At 34.9% G+C, this 21,062-nt stretch overlaps 1 protein-coding gene across 1 annotated transcript in view; it reads right to left on the minus strand.

The window, feature by feature from the left end:
- The window catches only part of LOC128555607 (uncharacterized), a 43,647-nt gene extending 33,940 nt beyond the window's left edge, over positions 1 to 9,707 (minus strand). Inside the window, exon 1 of the mRNA XM_053538411.1 lies at positions 8,071 to 9,707. Coding sequence (XP_053394386.1) covers positions 8,071 to 8,253 — 183 coding nt within the window. The 5' untranslated portion in view covers positions 8,254 to 9,707. The remainder of the gene's footprint in view (positions 1 to 8,070) is intronic.
- Positions 9,708 to 21,062: the final 11,355 nt, after the last annotated feature.

Raw genomic sequence — 21,062 nt, forward strand, 5'->3', positions numbered from 1 at the left:
TTGTAAGAGATTTTTGATAATTAATGCTTCGGATTTGTGCAAGGTTTAATTTCTATCATTACTATTTACTTTGCGATTTGATGGCTTGAATTGTAATTGATTTTGTTTATCAGTAGAACCATAATCTATGAGAGAATTATAGACTTTTATATCAATGTTTACACTAAATGAATCATAAGTGCTTGAACATTATGAAGCAATTACTTAATGCAAGAATAAAGTAGTCTTTCGTCCGCTTACTTTTCGGAACTGAAAACTTCCGACTTATTACTGTGCCTGTTTCTGAAAATGCACCTTTTTTATACTATACCACTGCAAAACTTGGAATATTTAATTTTAAATACTGAAGGCACAAATTTGTCTTGACAATATTCTTTAAAATGAAACTGCGTATTTTGCATAATAACCCCACGACGTTCAGAACTAAAAAGTAATAATATCGCGTTCAAGTGATATATTACCTCCAGTCGAAATCCTGAAATGTTGAACGAACAAAAAATACGCGATTTCCAATTTTCACCTTCATTGATAAAGTTGACGCAAACGCCATTTGATGTTACTTTCTGCGTAATGAAACTGCATAGAATTTTATATTTCAATTAAGAATACTCGAATGTAACAAATTCCAGTCATGCTTAACCATAAACTCCAACACAGTGTTACTTCCCCTTAGCGGTGCAGTAGACACTGTCACAACGTATAAATTGGGCTTAATTTCAGCCGAGTTATATTTTTCATTATTTTAATTTTGTTGTACAAAGTTTTTATCTCAGTAGTAATATTTTATACATTTTATTTGTAAAACGAGCAAAAAAGTAAAAAATAATGCAGTAATACTAAAATTACTTTTTTCTCGCGTTGTGATGCGCACCTGCTAAAAATGTAAACAATGAATGTACCTGACGGTATTTTGAAAACAGTAAGATAATTTGACGAGTGACATACTGCAAAATATAGATATATCAAATACTTTCATTATGGTTTGACAATATTCCTGCGCGGAGGTTGGCTTAACCATGCCCTTATAGTAAAGTAAACAAATATATAGGTCAAAGCGATCCACAGGTTTCTCTAGGAAAATGTAATAACTTCTCCACTCTATGTTTTTTTTTTATAAATATAGAAAAATGTTAAAGAAATATATGCATGTTTTCATTGTATTTATTTTTCATTGCAGTGAAACATATTTTTTGTATTTTCACCGATTTCCCGGAGCTATTTTAGTGTTCTTGGGCATTGACTTTGGTATAATTTAAGGAGAAAATGTATATGGATAACTATTTCAAAGCAAAATTTAAACGTTACAATGATCGCAACTCGCCTATGGTGCATTTTATCCAGTTCGGCATTTACCTTTCCACAAAGGGACATAACTCGGCTGAACGTTTCACTTTCAATTCGAAAGGCCAGAAAAAAAAAACGCAACAAAATATTCCAAATTACCAGAAACTGAGTTTTATGCAACCCGCACATCTTCGCTAATGCTGTAAGGGTAATGTTTTCTGATTGTATTTAAACTTCTGCTTTATGGAATCTGTTTTTCGTTCCAAATGTAAACAAACGACGTTTTCAGTCAATGGTGCATATAAAAAACAAAATTCAGATTTTTTATCATGAATTTTCATCATCATATGGAAAAAGAAATATGTCACGGTTGGCACACCACTCAAGAAATATTTCCTTTTCATGCCATTCGACGAAAATAAAACACATATTTTTGAAACAAAGATATCCATTGTATCATTAAAGACTCTCATAAAATTATATGTTTTAAGCTGCTTTTTCTGTGTGTTATAAACTTTGTCTACTTTGCTTTCGTCACCATACGAATATATTGCAACATAAAACTGCGACGAGTTTTATTAGCAAAACATTTTATTGCGATTACAAGAAAATCGTCTGTAGTCTCAAGAGATAGAGAAATATCCATAAATAATATTTTATCCCTGAACTGATTAGAAAAGTTTCTCTGCATTAATTTCCGCATTCACTTAAGTAGAAAATATTAATTAAATGCTTCATTACGCTTTTACAAAATATCAGCTATATCTGTACATGTACTTCAATCTTTAATTTTAATCACTATTGGGAGTGCAAATATACATCTTCAGTCTGAAAATAACTTCGAGCAGGCGTAATATCCATTTGTAAGATTGTCTACCAATGAACTATGTAAGATTGTCTACCAATGAACTATGAAATCATTGAATCAAACGAAAATATTATCGTGTACTATTATTTCCTCAAATAGGGATGATTAACAAAAGTAGAGATTTTCTATTTGGATTTTAGTTGGTCAAAGCCCCGCTTTTATGAACCATTCCGTGATATATTGCCTCGTTTAAAGGTCATGCAACTGACTTTATTCCATTTATATTAAGTTTTGGAACGCTCTATGAGAATAATGAAAATGAGAGCTAAATACTAAAATTATTAGAATTTACTGTTAATGAATCTTTAAAGAAGAATTCTGAAATCAGTTACCCAGAATTCTTTACATAAAAATAGTTTCTTGTAATTTAGCATTCTGGGGAATTTCTCGCCGAATCCCGAACTTTAAAAACAACGCGTCTGCCTGATAATGGAACTTATTTGTACCATTTCTACAAAAAGCTCCTTCAATGCCACCATGATGGTAATCATCAATGTTAATTTTTATTGTGTCACGAATATTAGAGTGAAGTTGTTGGTTCATAATTATGTAAGTGCGACACGAACCCCGTACATTTTCAATAATTTCACCACTTTAGTTTAAGTTCAATTTGGATATTGATAAGATTTTACCAGAAATGAGAACTATTCCAGTGTCACGGCCTTTGTGCTAGTTATAAGTGTGCAATGTTGGATTTTTTTTTACCGACATATTCATTTATAATACTTTTGCGTTGTTTCATTTATTTTGTGAATGCGAAATTTCGAAGTAAATTACTATAAATTTTGTAAAATTATCCATGATATTTGGAATTTTTATACTAAGTCTGTCAACATAAGTGTTGACGGTAAATAGAACTTAGGTTGAAATCAACTAAAAATATCACTATTCAATGAATGCAAAGGCTTGTTAATCATTATCGGCCATATGCAATACATTTCTGCAGTCAGCAGTCAAAACTATTTTATTCAGAAAGAGCCATATGATATTGGGTTTATTCTCAATATTGACCATGGCACTTCAGCTTATGTAACCATATTGCAACGAATTTGTGTTTATTCTAAATTTTGATAATTCTTGGTATTTATCAATCGTACAGAAATGTAAAAGAAGTTTTAGTTCATGCGTAATTCATAGTAAAGCAACACATGTTCTTGGTTGTTGACATTCTTAATGCAACATTTATGTAACTATATACACACCCTATTACCTGATGTCCACCACGCCGAGGGATGCGGCTGCCACAGAGGTAGGAATCAATACCGATGAGTAGTGGTGTTAGTCTTATGAGCTGCATTTTTTCATTTCGACTTTCCATGAAAATATTCTGGTGCGAGCATACGTGTAAACGCCTTAACATATTATATAGTTAATCCTGGTCGCAAACTTTGCGAAAATAAAGAATAATTCAGCTGTTTAAATTGGACGTTTATTAATACTGATGCGAAAATTATATTCAACGGCCCAATTCGAAGTGTTTACAAAATATTTTGATCGGATTTACCTCACACATCAAACGATAAATCATCTGGGGATAATCCTGACAAGTTTCAAGTCTGTCAGTACGTCTACACCGACGTTCTGACCCTCCAAAGGGACCCGGGTATAGTCACGCAAGATAAACTTTACCGCAGAGGGCATTTTTAAATGATGCCCATCCCACCGAGGAGTCAAAATATAGGATACCGTTTACGGCGGAGGGAAATATGGTGTAAAAACGTCTATTTTGGCTGTTTGTTTCGCTTTTAAGACTTGGGAGGTCATGGAATCATTTGCACTGTGCATGTTTATACTTATGTTTATTAATGGGCGCTTTTCAATGGCGAACACCGCTGAGACACAATGTTAATCAGTCTAGATTGAACTTCTATCTGTCTCCGGCGTTGCATACTATCTGCTACATGTATAGATTGGTTCTGCTCTTGTAAATGTTCATTTTGTAAATTCATTTCTGTTTCAATTTCTTTTTTTGATGAAATATACAGAAGTAATGATGTCTTAAGTCTTGGTACTTGCGTTCTTGCAGGATTCAGTGTTGAAGTTATGGTTAATATTAGATATTAAATCGTTTTGCATTTATTATATATAACTTTCATTTAAATACACATCATATCATATAGTTTAACACAGTTTGTCGAGTAGTATATTTAAGCATATAAATTTGAAATATATGAGAATTGTTTTAAAAAATGCTAAGACACTGATTTGCAGCTTACGCTAGAGTGATTGACCATTTAGTTACAGGGAACTGGAAACAGATGAAAACATTTGGAATGCTGGATATAGGACAAAAACATATACTGACGTGATTCCAAACGAAGGTGAAATACTTATTTCTAGCGACCAGCGTGAGGGCATTTATCGAAGTTACATGGCAAAATATCAAAATTGAATATATCTTTAAAGTTGTCAAGAGAGATCGATCAGAATGAAATCTTCATTTCAGAAAGTAACTTGGTAATAACAGGTGGTTTAGTTATTTCCATTGCATTTTGATAGACCTCTGTTGACATGACAATTAACTAAATGGTCAATCACTCCAGTGTTAACTTCAAAATCATTGTTACAGTTATAACACATGAACGCCTTCATTTTTGGTTCTGAAATTGAATACAAGATAAATTGTTTAGAACATTTCTGTAAACGATTAATGAATAACAGCTTTATCTAGAACCGATCACTTGACTTCTGCCACCGACAACAAATGTATTTAAATTTTCTAGCCTAACTGATCTTTTATGTAGAACTATGTTACTATCAGTAACCTCTTAGTATGAAAGCTTGCTTGATACTGCAAAACAATTAGATATTTGTTATTAACCTATATTCAACACTGAATCCATCGAGAACGCAAGTACCACGACGTTGGGTGCGCACCATAAACCGTTTAAGCTCCCCAGTGGTGTTTTTGCCACTGGCCGTTCCAAGGTGGTGCCCCACTGTGTTCCTATGTTTGTTCGTGTTTGTCGTTGTGTGTTGGCTTTGTGTGTGTGCGCGCACGTGTGTGTGTGTGTGTGTGTGTGTGTGTGTGTGTGTGTGCGTGCGTGCGTGCGTGTGTTTGTGGTGTGCGCGTTTGCGTGCTGTGGGTTTCGTTTTTGGGAGGAGGCTGCATTTTTGGTGCGTGGCATTCCCTGTTTGATACGTTATGGACCGAACAGGAAAAAAAGCCCTGTTGACCTCTGACCTTCAATTGTGACCTTGACCTTTGAGCCAGCGGTCCGGGATTTGTACATGACACGTCGCTTATCTTTGTTTTTTATGATTTCATTGCTGGCAGCAAATGTCTGTATATCATGATAAAAAAGAAACAAGAATAATTTTACAAAACCAAGACTTTCAGTGACAAAACAACTCTATACATGTACAGTATCAGCTTGTATGCAATGTAGTTGATATATATAAATACAATCTAGACTGACTGCAAAACGATTTATCATTTGATATAAACCGTAAATTCAACAATGAATCCAGCAAGAACGCAAGTACCGATAACAGCAGGACTTACGATATCATTGTTTCTGTATATTTCATGATAAAAGATATTGAAACAAAACTGAGTTTACAAAACGAAGACTTATAAACAATGCATACTGCAAATAATTCCATGACCTCCCAGGTCTCAAAAGCAAAACAAAACAACCAAAATAGACGTTTTTACACCAAATTTCCCTCTGCCGTAAGCGATATCCTATATTTTGACTCCTCGGTGGGATGGGCATCATTTAAAAATGCCCTCTGCGGTAAAGTTTATCATACATGACTATACCCGGGTCCCTTTGGAGGGTCAGAACGTCGGTGTAGACGTACGGACAGACTTGAAACTTGCCAGGATCATCCCCAGATGATTGATCGTTTGACGTTTGAGTTAAACTTGATCAAATTCATTTGGAAACATTTCGAATTGGGCCGTTGAATATGATTTTCGCATCAATTTTAATAAATGTCCAATTTAAACAGCTGAATTCTTCTTTATTTCGCAAAGTTGGCGACCAGGATTAATCATATAATATGTTAAGGCATTTACACGTATGCCTGCACCAGAGTATCTTCATGGTAAGTCGAAATGAAAAAATACAGCTCAAAAAACTAACACCACTACTCACCGTTATTGATTCCTACCTCTATGGCAGCCGCATCCCTCGGCGTGGTGGACATCAGGTAATAGGGTGTGATATAGCGTCATATAAAATCGTTGACACCCGGTATGAATATATTCTACAAATATAACTGATATAAGAATGTCACAGGTATTCCAACTGATTTTTGATACTGTAGCTATTTTATTAAAGAGCAAGATTTTAATTTACAACAATGTAAATGTTGTTTTTTTTTTTTCTCGCCGATTTCGGTACGAACAGGGAAAAACGTGTACAAAACAAGGAGATTCTCGTAAGCATACTATGTTGTTGAGTGTGTGTGTTCGGGTTTAACGTCTTTTTCAGTCATATAAACGACGGTGTCTACTTGTAGCAGTTAACACAACGCCCAACTTTATAGTGCTGCCTCACTGGAATATCACGCCGTAGACACGTGACATGATACCCCACCCAGTCACATTATACTGACTGCGGGCTGACCAGTCCTAGCTCTACCCTCTTAATGCTGAGCGCCAAGCGAGGAAGCTACTATGTTGTTGTTGAACGTTCCGGGTCCGACATACACAAATAACGGACCCCGGATCAGTTTTGGCCGAAGACTAATGAAATATTTTCATCTACATTTGAAACTGATACTAGTAGACATGTTGTGAAATATGCAAACTAGGCGCTTTGTCGTAATTGGTCTGGTATGTTGTGGTGGTGATCGGCTCGTATAAATTCTCTTAACATATATGTACATATATAGGATTCTGATGCGATTTTCTTTCCCAGAACGTTATGTATTTTTGCGGTTATTGCCTGGGCTAAACACTGCGCACTGGTTCAGTCATCAGGTGGAGGTGTCATTCATCGAATGTTTCGGCGCTTTATACTGTGTGATTCTATTATATTGTTTAAATTAATAATTACATTTGCTAGCGGGCATGTATCTGACTGAAACGGTACTAGTTAAACTTAATTTGTTATTGTTCCTGTTGTCACACAATGATATCCTGCGGAATAAAAACGAGTTGAGTTTTACGGCGAATCGACACAAAATGGTCATATATCGCCAAGAAGAGACCACATTGCAAACGCCAACTGTAAAGCATAAACATTTAAGTAAAAATGTATAACATACCTAAAACATCCATGTAAAAATGTAAATCACACTGCATAATCATAATGTAAAGCATATTTAAAATCATCCATGTAAAATTGTCAAGTATATTTATAATCAGTTATGTAATAATGTATATACGTATGTGTTAAAATATCAGCTGCAAATATAATAATATTGCAAAAGATGTAAATAAAAATATGAAATGTAAGATTTTTTGATAAATTCCTATCTGCTTTAAAAACGATAAAATATTTCCGACTGAAACGTTTCCAAATAAATAACTCTTTCAAAGATTGAACGTCAAAATATGTACTGCGTTGTATAGCAAAGTCTACACAGTCGATTAAACGCAACAGTAACCTAAACGTTCCAAGGAATGTTGCAGGTAAAAAAAGCCATTTTTTCTGGTATTTTCTATCAAGACGTAGAAATACTAAATACTCCAAAATACTTTGACTGCATTTGCGTCTCGCAAACATTCCATTCTTTGAGGCATTTTGATAACCTTTATTACAGTAATCAAATAGCGATAATTCAAGAGTTATGCAAACGTTTCTCTATTTGCATCACACTGTTTGGACAAAAGGGTAATAAAAATAAATCTATTTTGACAAAATAAGAGTAGATAAGAAATAACTCTTATATATATATATATATATATATATATATATATATATATGTGAAAAATATAATACTAGAGTAAACTAAACATATACCTTGTCTTTGTAAATTCGCCGTCGGATACAAACAAAGAGCAACGCAATTAATGTAGTAAACAGTCCAAATCCTGTCACTAGCAACAGTGTCTCGTGCATCTCGATAGAAGGAACCAATCCCTGAACAGCGCTATGGTTCCCGAGCATCTGACACGTACTGGTATTCAGTATGTACTCGAACATTTTATTTAAGGAATGATAGGTTGAAGTATTTTTAGTAATGCTATCAAATTTCTATACTCCAATCCTACAATTAAAGCAGTCAACACAAGTCTGCTAAAATGTCTTTAAATGACCAAAAAGTGCGTCGAGAAATGTGTTTTAACTTATAACACTCCTATACTTTTTTAGTTTTGACAATGTCCTTAAGGTTATTCTATGACACGTTTACATGTCAGTTAATTTAAAATAAATTCTGAAATAAATTCTGATTATCCATTTGCAATATTTTCCTTTCATTTAAACAACATCATTTTGAGTCAAAAACCATTACCGCAAGCGATACCCAGCGGTGTGAAATGATATTCCATTTACGGTCAACTTTTATCACAACTGTATCGACTTCTGACGCAGTGTAATTTCTCATTTATGTTACCAGGAAACAATTCAGAACGACGTCGGTTATTTGCTTTGTATCTTAGTTTCCTGCTCTTAGAGGTCGTGCTACTTGAACTATCAATAATCTATGACTAGAATATTGAATGGTATATACAATAAAGATATTTCGAAAAAAAAAATGAAAATCTAACGTTATACCCTTGCTAATGACATTAGTGGATAAACATTTCAACTGTTTGTGTTGCTGTCCTGATTAAATGAGTTTCCGTCCTTCTTTCTTTCGGGCTTGGCTTCGCCTTCCTTGCGATTAATAAAACCATATCATGTATAACATAGGTTGTGCAGTAAGGTTTTAGCTTCGAAACATGCATGTAAATTATAACAATGATGTATTATTGTTAGCTGAGGGACCAACGTCTTTGATTTCCAGCCACTTGCCCTTCATATCCATGTTTGGTCATCAGGTGTGGATACATGCGGAAGACAGGTGGATCTACCTAGTGGCCCATTTATACCAGCAAGGAATGACTTGACCTGAAAGACTACAGCTTAAAGCCGGAAAGACGCAGTAAGGCTTGGATTTTGTCAAATGAATTGTTTGATTAATCAATATAGTTATAGTACATTTGTTCTGCAATGTTTCGTGAACGACATATAACTACGCTTACGATCTCTAATGGTGGATTTAAGAACATTTTGAGCTTTGAAAACTTTACAGCAATAAACTGTTTACCGTTTAGAAAAACACAACATGTATTTATAAGTTAACAATGTCTTTATATTTACATTTTCATCACATACGGTGATTGATAAGAATATCCCAAGACACTGAAACAAAATTGCATATTAAAAATGCAGATTATGCTGCCATATAAAATATATATAAATAAAAAAGAAAAACATCCAATGGGTTTCCCCTATCTGTATTTCTGTCCACCTACCGGTTTCATATCATAATCATCAGGGCAGACATATAAAAAATGTGTAGTTGCTACGCAACGTCACATGTGTACACATGTGTACGCAACGTTATTTTATGACGTCATCAATATTTGTTTAGTTTTGGCTTAAATATATCAAAAAAGTAACGTTCCTTAGACAACCTAGCTGAAACACACATATATATATATAAACACTGCTATTTTGCGAATTTTTATGTTTTAGATTTTAGAGGTTATACGCAAGACAGCTGTTTCTGACAGTTATATATATAAGAAATCGCTGAAAGTAGCATGATACGGATCATCGTTCATTGATACCTGTATAATGTTTCGTTATCATACGGTTCACTGAACAATGATACCTGATCATACAGAAACCTGTTCGTTGATACTTGACCATATCTAAGTATCAAATAGAGTAATTTTTAATGATACCTGAACAATATTTAGCTATCATACAGATCATTGTTCAATTGTACCTAAACAATGTTTAACTATCATTAATTTAGATAATTTGTTATGTATTTTATATTTACGCGAGCATTTTTGTGTTTTACATATCTTCCACTTTGTTATCATTGCGTGTGGGACTCATTCGGCGCGGAACTTTGATTTGAACTGTTCTATCATTTAGAATTTCTTGGGATTGGGTTGGTGTGGGGACTGCGTACTCATAGTGTGGCTATTCATATTGAATTTTTATTTTCATTCTACGCTGTGACACTTGAAGCTGTCATGTAGGTGTTCCCTGTACGTGTATAACACGTTATACATTCACGGTTTCTCATGATATAAATGACAGCTGTTTCTGTGTATCTCTAGTGTCAATATTGGATATCATGCATGTAGATTGCTTTATCAGAAATGTCACCCAAGAGTTTCGTTTGCAATCGACAGTGTCGTTAAATACATTCTATTGCTTATTTCATGTAGGAAATAACAAATGAATTGAAAATATCAGTGTTAAATTCCAATTCAATATAGAAAAATCGTCAAACGACATCTACTCCTAAACCACTGGTCCGATTCTGAAGTAATTTCACACAAATGGTTCTTACGTCACCCTCTACCAAGGTTGTTAAAATTTTACCGATTCGTCAAAAAACATGGCCACCAGGGGGCGTGGTCACTTTTCCCTATATGTATATAGCGGAAACTAAAAAATCTTCTTGTGTGAAACAAGTGGCCCGATTTTAAAATAATTTAACACAAAAGGTCATTGTTTGACCCTCTACCAAGGTTGTTCAGTGAGTGAGTGACATGGATTTTACGGCGAATCGACACAAGTTATTCCGATTCGTCAAAAAGCATGGCCGCCAGGGGACGTGGTCACTTTTCCCTATATGTATATGGTAGAAATTTAAAAAATCTTGTGTGAAACTGCTGCCCTGATTTTTAAATAATTTATCACAAATGGTCCTTGTGATACCCTCTACCAAGATTGTTCAAATTATTTTGATTCGCCAAAAAGCATGGCTGCCAGGAGGCGTGGTCACTTTTCCCTATATGCATATGGTGGAAATTTAAAAAATCTTCGGCAGTGAAACTGCTGCCTTGATTTTAAAATAATTTTACACAAATGGTCCTTCTGTGACCCTCTGATTATTTTGATTTGTCAAAAAACATGGCGGCCAGAGAGCGTGGTTACTTTTCCCTATATGTATATAGTTGAAACTTTAAAAATTGTGTGACATGAATATAATATAGGCTAGCATATAGAAGAAACCTACCTCTGTACTTGTATCATTACATTATACAAATGCACTTGAAGCCTTGTACAGGTGAGCGCTTTAGGGTCAATGACCCTCTTCTTCTCTTTTGCAGCTTCTGTGATATGCAGGCTTTATAACGCCAGATCTCCTTTACTTAATGCCAGACCATACGCCGCTTTTCGTGGAATTGCACTCTGTTTATCATTGAAGGTTCCATGTGCATCGCCGTATGAGTCTCTAAATTATACTTCGGTACTAATAACATGTCGAGGGGTGAAAGCAAAAAGGTTCTGAGTGACATTTTTTCTGAAACCACTTTTTTACAGAAAAAGACATAGTGTGCATTTCTAGCATTTGATGAAAGATTTCTAGTCAGAAGCTACCTTTATTTGAAATTATTGCAAATTTGTCCAAAAGTTCTAAGTGATATTTGTTCCAATTTTTAATGCGAAAAAGTTCCAAGTGCATGTAAGCACAGTCTTTTCCTGCATTTATCCCAATATCAATTATGGTAAATGACTTTGGGCCTATGTGAATATTTTTATTAAGGTAGGAGTTTTTTGCTTTTTTATTTTATATTTTAAGGAATTGCGACAGTACTGAATGTTTACAGTGAAAGATATCTGTATGTAAAATAAAATGTTATCACTTGGAACTTTTTCGCAATTAACACTGTAACAAAATGAATGCATGACAGTTAATGCGAAAAGGGTCTAAGTGATTTTTTTAAGCTACAGATCAGCTTTAACTTAATAATCCTTGCTGTATGCCAGTTTTTTAATATAATATGAAATAAGGCACTGCCTCTAGTTGGAATTGATCATATAACTAATGCCTACTTGATATAGAAAAATGGAAAAATTACTTTTTCTCAAATTTTACATCAAAAATATTTTAGGTGGATAGAAAATGATCTAACTAAGAAAATGAATGGTCACATCAATATGTTTAGTTCAATAAGGAAAGCATTAACAGCCTCGATAGTCTAGTGGTAGAGCGTCCGCTTCGAGTCTGGGAGGTAGTGGGTTCGATCCCCGGAAAGACGTGAAAAATGGTACCAGTAACTCCCTTGCTTGGCATCAGCATTAAAAGGGAAAACTGGCCTCTTCTCTCATACCCTCGTGGCGATGGATTCCCTCAGGAATGAGGTGTCGAGAGTGATTAATATAAGTTGTAGAACTTCCTTCACAATCGACCTAAAATAAATTATGTATAAACTAAAGAATTACAGTCATTTTTCTGTTCCTGATAACTAGCCTGATGGTTTTTATTTTTCATAATATTTCTATAAAACTTGAGAGCACCAGTGTTATATACAATGATGTCACTGGTGATGTCATAATTATCATGCCATCAATATCAGGAACTTGTGCGGACCTTGGCATTTTATTTTGGAGAGAATTGTTGTTTTGGGAAGATTATCTAAAAGTACGAACAAAAATATCATTTTTTTCGCTGATTTCTGAAGAGGAAAGAAGAAAATTAATACTGGTGAGTATAATTATTATTTTTTGAAAGGATCTCAATTCTTAATTGTCATTAAATAAAACTATATATTCAAGGTATTAAACGCAAGTAAAACATTTATCACTCCCTATTAAAACTGCTTTCTTAATACAGGTTTGACAATATATATTGCTCTTCATTTTAGGTCCCAAATTTCATACACAGTATGTATCTGGTGAAGTAATTTTATGGAGAAGAATAATTTATTTTGAAATCAAGCACATCTATAAGCCTACTGACCAAATCACAGGTGCTTGCTTAAAAAAATTCAAAGGTGTTGTCCTTAGTGGCTATACTCCCTATGACTGCAAATATTTGAATTATTGCCCCTTTTCTGTGACAAAATGTACCAGTGAGGGCACACCACGTGTTCTACAGATACATTAAAGCTATATTCATTTTACTTGAAATGCAATGTTCCTGCCACACAGTCACTGAAGCAAAAGAATTCTTAGAAAATACATGTATAAGCATGTCTGTCCAGTGAATACTATTTAGAGTTGTATTTTTATTTGCATGCTTTTTGATGCCTGACTAGTCAGTTGATTTCCAGTAGCATTTCATCTTGCGATTTACCATATACCCGCACATAAAGTTAAGGTGGTATACAGTGTAACCTGTTTATAGCAGTCATCAAAGGGATGGATTTAGAATGACCACTATAGACAGGTGGCCACTACATCCAGGGGTATCTTTCATTTTCAGACATAACAATATATATACAGACCTAACTGATACCGAATTGAGCTCAAACCTGTCCCCATTAAACTTAACAACATTAAAAAATCATATTATAAATGCATTACGAATTTAATGATAAATTTTAAATGTTTAAAAATATATACATTAATATATTCCTTTTTTTATAAAAAAGATTGTAGTCATGTTTGTACTACTCTAACCTCTTAAGTATTCAGTTTTTTTTATGGTTACAATAATGTTGTACTCCAAAAAGTTTTACTTCTGTTGCCATTTTCGAGATAATTTTTAAAATCACGACAACCCTTTGAGAGTGGGTGCATTTCGTCCTTGAGATGCCGATATATTTAACAGTATAACATCTATTTATAACCCTGAAAGTTTTTGTCTGTACTTGTCAAATTTGCGTGTACATCATAAATTGAAAATCCCCAATCAGATTAGCGTTATTAATACGACGGATCTCAAACTGGCTGTTGCAGACAGGGTCAAGTTATTTACAGGTGACTGTTTTTGCAGGTTAGACTGTATTTGAATAAGATTTTCAGTACTCTGTCAGTCCATCCGTTCGTCTGTCTGTCAGCTTGTCTGCACTACTTCTCCTAAACCAATGGGTGGATTTCAACAAAACTTCACCAAAATTATTTGTGCCAAGCCTTGTTATGCATATAAGAGCGGCATTCCAGTTAGATATTTTTGACAGAGTTACGGCCCCCTTTAATGGAGGAAATTATCGATGCCTAAATCAATGATTTGTCTTGTATTTATTGTAGGATGTTGTCCATTCAAGCAACATGCCATCAAGGCAATGAAAAGTTCATGGGTGCTGGAAAGCAATGTACCGCAAATTGTTTAGCAGCTATGGTATATTCAATCACAAAGTCGCCAAAACACTGGACACCCACTGATCTAGAGGACATTCTCTGTAACGGAGACAGCTTGTACATGTCAATCGGATTGTGCTCTAAATATCTGATGATTTGTGAACTTCCACATAAAACATCAAACTTTGACATGAACATTATGCAGTCTTAATGTGGAACAGCTGATAGAGAACATTCAGACATTCCATTCTACAGCTTGTTTGATGCACTCAAAAATACTGAGCAGTTCTGCGTTTTGACAATTGACTGTTATACTGTTGCCATAATTAAGGATCACAGTTTTACTATGTATTTGACCCTCATAGTCGAACCGACTGTGGTATGCCCTGTCCCGATGGCAAAGCTGTCATTACAGGGCATTCCTCATTGGAAAATCTCACTGTATTCATTCAACACCTGAGCTCAGTTTTGTGTAAAAAAAAAGCAATCAGTGACGCTAGTCCTATTTCACTTGCGTAAAGTCTGAACCAAGACATTCCTCTGAATTTCAGTTCTACTAGTACAAGTAGTGCGTTTTCAGGGTTTTCTAGCATGAGTGATGGAGAGTATTCCTGTAGGCTTCAGATGATTGCTGAAAGGTACAACAATTCTATTTTAGATATTGAAAATACTTACCAAACAGATACTGATGAGGTTTGCAATGACAGGACAGAAGTAGATTCTAATAACAACGCTAGTTTCAGTTTGAAGCCAGAAATAGTTGTTGATAATGTAGGTCCTCACCACAAGATGACAAAAGCATTAGATTTGGATGGTATAACTATCAGCAGTCAGATAGGCATAAAGGAAGGTGTGGATGATATTGGTTTACATAGTGCTAAGCCCGAGTTGTATACGGTAGTCTGCGAATCAACAAGGTTCTCAGAAATAGGTACTAGTATGCATGTTTCAGATAATTTGGTTACGGAGACTGAAGTTGATGAAGCTCCGAGGTTTCCAGTTACAGATACTGAAAATACAGGTAAAGGCAGCAAAGAGTTTGATAAGGTCAAGTCCGGTTTAGCTACTGATGATTACTTACTGAATGAACCTGAAGAGCAGTCTGAGATTAATGTAGCCGACATTACCTGTGACAAGGATTTGTTAGAAGATGCGATGACTGATCTTGACAATTCTGCAATGTTTCTGCAGTCAATTGATGTGAATACTTTTAATGAGTCTGACAGTGACACTATTGATAATGTTGTATCTGAGAATGATTTGGAAGATAGCATTCCATTGAGCATTGTTCCAAAAAAAGTCAGCAGTTTAATAGTAAATCTCGGCCTCTGAGGGAATGCTTAGCTAATATAAGTAATATGACTGAAAATAATGTCGCTGTTGAATCAGATGGAATAAGTGAGGTGGGAGATAAGTCACAAATAGTCACACGTGTGAGAAAGAGAATAAGGAAGGAAGGTAAGTGGAAGCGGAACATTGCAAAAAGACGCACAAATGAGGGCCAAAGCTATGTTAATAAAGATGGCAAGGTAAGAAGAGAGAGAATACTAAAGCCACCTTGTGGTGAGAACTGTAGATTTAAATGTACTCAAAAATTCCCACGCAGTGAACGAGAAAAAATAATCCCGCAGCTTGGTTGCGCCACAAAACAAAAGCAATTTCTGCTGAAATTTTCGTGCAAGTCAGTCAAAGCTCGAGGTTCTACGGATTCCACTCGGAAGTATTCTTACAAATTCTTCCTGCCTTATATTGGTTCTGTTGAGTCTCATCGTGTTTGCAAAGCTTTCTTCTTGAACACACCAGATGTTTCTCAAAAAATTGTTGAAAATGTTCACTCAAAAATCCAAATTCGTGGCAAAGCCTATAAAGATCGTAGAGGTTTAGCAGATGGTTGCAGGTCTAACAGAACTGTAGAAGACAAATTGAACATAGTTCATCAGCATATAAAGTCTTTTCCTGCAGTGGATTTCCATTACTGCAGAAAGGATAGTGTGAAGCAGTACCTAGACCCTTCTTTGAATTTAAAGAAATGCACAGACCATACTGTGATTTATGTGACAGTCAAGGCTATGCAAAGGTAAAGGTACACACATATAGAAAGATTTTTAACACAGAATGTAATATTAGTTTTCACAAACCAACAAAAGATCAGTGTGACTTATGCACTTCATACAGGCATGCACCACAAGAAGAAAAACTTAAATTACAGCAGAGCTACATTATTCATATTAGAAATAGCCTGTGATGTCCGCTCATTTATTTGGAAAGAGACAGTTGCTGGCTTCATAAATAGCCTCATGTGTGTACCACTTCACTGCAGAAAGGAATAAACTCGGCTGTAAAAATTTCATTTTCTATTCTGATAATTGCTTCTCCCAGAACAAGAATAGGTTTTATGTAAGTATGCTATAGTATTGTTTGCAAACATTTGACTTGAACTCAATCACACATAAATATTTGGAAAAGGGGCATACGTTCAATGAGAACGACAGTGTGCATGACGCAGTTGAGACTGTTTCTAGGCACCTAACCATTTATACAACACCTCAATGGGCAGCTATTATCCAAACAGCCAGGTATAAAAAACCATACAAAGTTCACCAGATGTCATTGTCAGATTTCTTTGATTTCAAAGAGTTAGCAAAGTCTCTCAAATATTTTGATCTTAATGAACTGCGGGAAAAGGTTTACATCAGTGAGGTAAGAATCATTGAATTTAAATCCACAGAACCAAATAAGTACTATTACAAGTATGATTACGACAGTGAAGAATTTGCTGCTGTCAATCTTGCCACTCGTGTCAGACGAACCAATGATGTCTTACCACATCCCAAAACCACTGCTTTGAAACAGCTCAGGTATACATTTATAAAACTGAGTAGTGACAAGTATGATGACTTGATCTCGCTATGTTTGACTGACATCATTCCACGAGCAAACCAGCCGTTTTTTGCTCTTCTGCCTCATGAAAGCAATATTGACGTAGACTGGACATGATATGTGGAAGTGATACTACTTAGACATTTAACCTGATCCCCTTGGACCTTATTTGCATACTATCAGGTACACATGGCACTTTGTTGATACATACAAATTAGGTTATTTATAACTAAAAACAATCGGGTTAAATTGCCCCAATAGTGCACTGCCCAATGAGTTATTGTAAAGGGACAGTAGGTTATTAAGTTAGTTATATTGTTTTCACATTTGTATTCCTGTTACAGTTTTAATCATGTATGGCCATTCATACATGTAATTACTGAAAAGAGACATTACGTTCCATTAAGTAGTTTATTAAATGTCATTATTTTGCGCTCTAAATGTGTAAAATTTTATTTGTCCACAATATTACATGTTCTTGATTAGTTTCTAGAGCTTCTGAGTGTTGAAAGAAACAGTTTGTTTGTGTTTCAACTTACCCAGAGATGATGTTGACATTTTTGCAAGGTGAACCTTTGTATTGAAGTTTAATGTTGACTGAGACATTTCCAGTAACATAGCTTAATAATTAGATAATATTAGGCAGACAGGCCACCAATGCTACGTTTACAGTCAAATTTCTGAATGCTACTATCAGCGAAATTGAAATAATCTGTGCGTGTTTAAACTTACTTCAAGATGTTAACATTCTTACATAATTGAAGCAGCGTTATTGTTGAATTTTATTGTCCCCCGCTCTTTGAAGAAAAAATGTAGGCTGCATCCTTCTGTCCGTCCTTCCATCATACTTTGTGTCCGGTACATAACTCGGCATAAATGATCCCTATAATGAGACAGTATCTCATGCGGGTGAGCCAGACCCCTAGCACCAAGGTCAAGATCAAACTTACATGTCAAAGATAAACGGGATACTGTTTCTTGACCAGTCCATAACTCTGCCTTCCATGAGGGATTTTGAAATTACTTGGTATAAACATTCCCCATAATGAGACGATGTGTCACGCTCAGTACCCAGACCCCTAGCTTGAAGGTCAATGTCATACAAAGAGGTCAAAGGTTAACAGGGTCTGTTTCGTATTCGGTCCATAAGTCTGCCATCCATGAAGGGATTTTGAAATAAATTGGCACAAATTTCCCCATAATGAGTTGTTTTGCAAAGAAAACCCAGGCCCACACCTCAAAGTATTCAAATAATAAAATTGATTATGTATCTCCCCCCACATACTCTTTTTGCCCTGTCGTCTGTTTGTCCATCATTCTGTCTGTAGCGCTTTGTTTCCCCTCAATAACTAGAGATCCATATGTCCCAGAGTCTTCAAACTTGATAGGATGGTTGGAATAACTGAGTAGATGATGGGTCAGTAGGTCAAAGGTCAAGGTCACTGTGACCCATACTTCGAAAATAGTTTCTGCTCAATAACTCTTGATCTTTTTGACCAAGAGTCTTCAAACTTCATAGGATGATTGGACAGTTAGTAGATGATTCCTATTGTTATTCCTTCCCTCACTACGACTCCTGTCCAAAATTCGCCATTCATTAATTATCGCCTATGACAATGCAGTGGTGGAGACAAGCACTTTTTTAAAAATGCATCTTCTAATTTTACTTGATCAGGATCGTATTCATAAAACACCTTTATTAGCAAATGTTTCAAATAAAACTTCAAGGAAATCATTAATTAAAATGACGTAGGGTAAAATTTCTACTAAGCTGCTTTATGGATAGGGGTCTTGTTTAAGGTTACAGATAAGGAAAATAGTCTAGTTCAAATATGTGCATATTCTTACAGTTATATTAATAATAAGGATAAATTTTGATGAAATGTGAAATAAAAAGTTAATTATTGTTCATATTGGTGTTAATCTTTATTTCCACAACAGAATGTTAGTAGTAGCATCAGCATAACAAAGGCATATTATTTATCAGATGACTGATCGTAACACAAACATGAAGATCATCATGAATCTATATCCCCGACCCGAGTTAGCAGTTTTTAGAGGGAACATTTGAAGTGAAGTTTGGTTAAAATTGACCAAGCGGTTTAGAAGATGTTTTTCATAATAGCTCACCTGAGCACTTTGTGCTCAGTTGAGCTAAAATAAAGCCCACTAATCTGAAACTTGTTTGAAGTAAACTGACTATAAAAATACAAGAGATATTATATTCTTTTGTGAAAAAGTCTTTAGCGATTTTATTTACAAGAAGTAACACTGCGAAAAGTGTCTATGTGATTTTTTTTTTTTCACATTACATTGCTATTTTTACTCAGGTGAGCTAAAAGCTCACTCTTTTGAGACTTATAGGAAGTATTATATTCTCTACTGACTATAAAAATACAATAAAATAATACACAATTTTATTGTGAAAAAGTCCTAAGTGATTTTTTTTCACAAGAAATTAATATATAAAGTTATTGCGAAAAAGGTCTAAGTGATTTTTTCACATTACATTGCATTCACCGAGTAGTTAAAGATGTACAATTTCAAATGAGGAAAAAGTGAAGAATTGTATACTTCAGGAAGTCTTTTTTCTATGCAAACGCCACTTGTACCTTTTTCGCATTTAATCTGACAGAACAAATGCATTTTCAGCGCGAAAAAGTTCTAAGTAACATTTTCATTAAAATATTATTTTTTACTGTACTTTGTTCAGAAGTTTGACAATTTGTAAGGCATAAGTGATGATGCATACATATTCAATAAATCACTATTGTAAACTTCAAAAGGAAAAAACTGGAAAATTCTAATTTTTCTAAAATGCACTTTGCGCTTTCACTCCTCGATGTGTAAATGTTGAGTGCTGCTCAACCTGGGGCAGGCAAGAGGACGTTGATGGTAGCTAGCAAGCATTTCCACTGGCTCAGTCAAACCAAGCTTGCAACATTTTTATTATGTCTTGTAGGGTGACCTGTGGTTTTCCACTTTTTCTATGTGATAAACTCCTTTGCTGACGTCATTGCTTTATTAACGATATTTAAAGTACCAATTCTGTTGAAATGGTATAAAATTTTGCATTGAGTGACGAAATATTTCTTCTCTTTCTTTTTTTTTTTTTTTTTTTTTTTTGTTTTTGTTGGGTTTAACGTCGCACCGACACAATTATAAGTCATATGGCGACTTTCCAGCTTTGATGGTGGAGGAAGACCCCAGGTGCCTTTCCGTGCATTATTTCATCACGAGCAGGCACCGGGGTAGAACCACCGACCTTCCGTAAGCCAGCTGGATGGCTTCCTCACATGAAGAATTCAACGCCCCGAGTGAGGCTTGAACCCACATCGATGAGGGGCAAGTGATTTGAAGTCAGCGACCTTAATCACTCGGCCACGGAGGCCCCTAAATAAACAAAATCGGCATTTCCCTGAAAATACATCACTACGATTCTGTCCAGCAAAGTACAATATGTAACGCCCAAAACGTCAATTATTGCGACGCAGCCATATAATACCTTAGTACTAATGTCGTGCAAACAAACAGAGTAGAAACGATTATCTATTTCATTTCATTGTATAATACATCTTGCTATAATAGAACCCTTGTATATGGTTTCAATAAATGCTATGTAAGAATAAGATCATCTTTCATATTCAGTTTTACAGAATCATACATATACCTCGGCACATTTCTAATACATGCAAAGTCAGAATGTAGATATGATGTGATAACTTACACCATTCTAATAAAGTACATTTGATTTATCATTAGTAACTTTATCTGATAAAAGGCAACATTAGAGCAATACATACGGTCTGAAATCATATAAAACACATAATCTTGCTATAATAGAACCCATGTATATGGTTTCAATAAATGCT

This window comes from Mercenaria mercenaria, chromosome 1 (genome assembly GCF_021730395.1).
Source record: "Mercenaria mercenaria strain notata chromosome 1, MADL_Memer_1, whole genome shotgun sequence".
In the NCBI taxonomy this organism is placed as follows: Eukaryota; Metazoa; Mollusca; class Bivalvia; order Venerida; family Veneridae; genus Mercenaria; species Mercenaria mercenaria.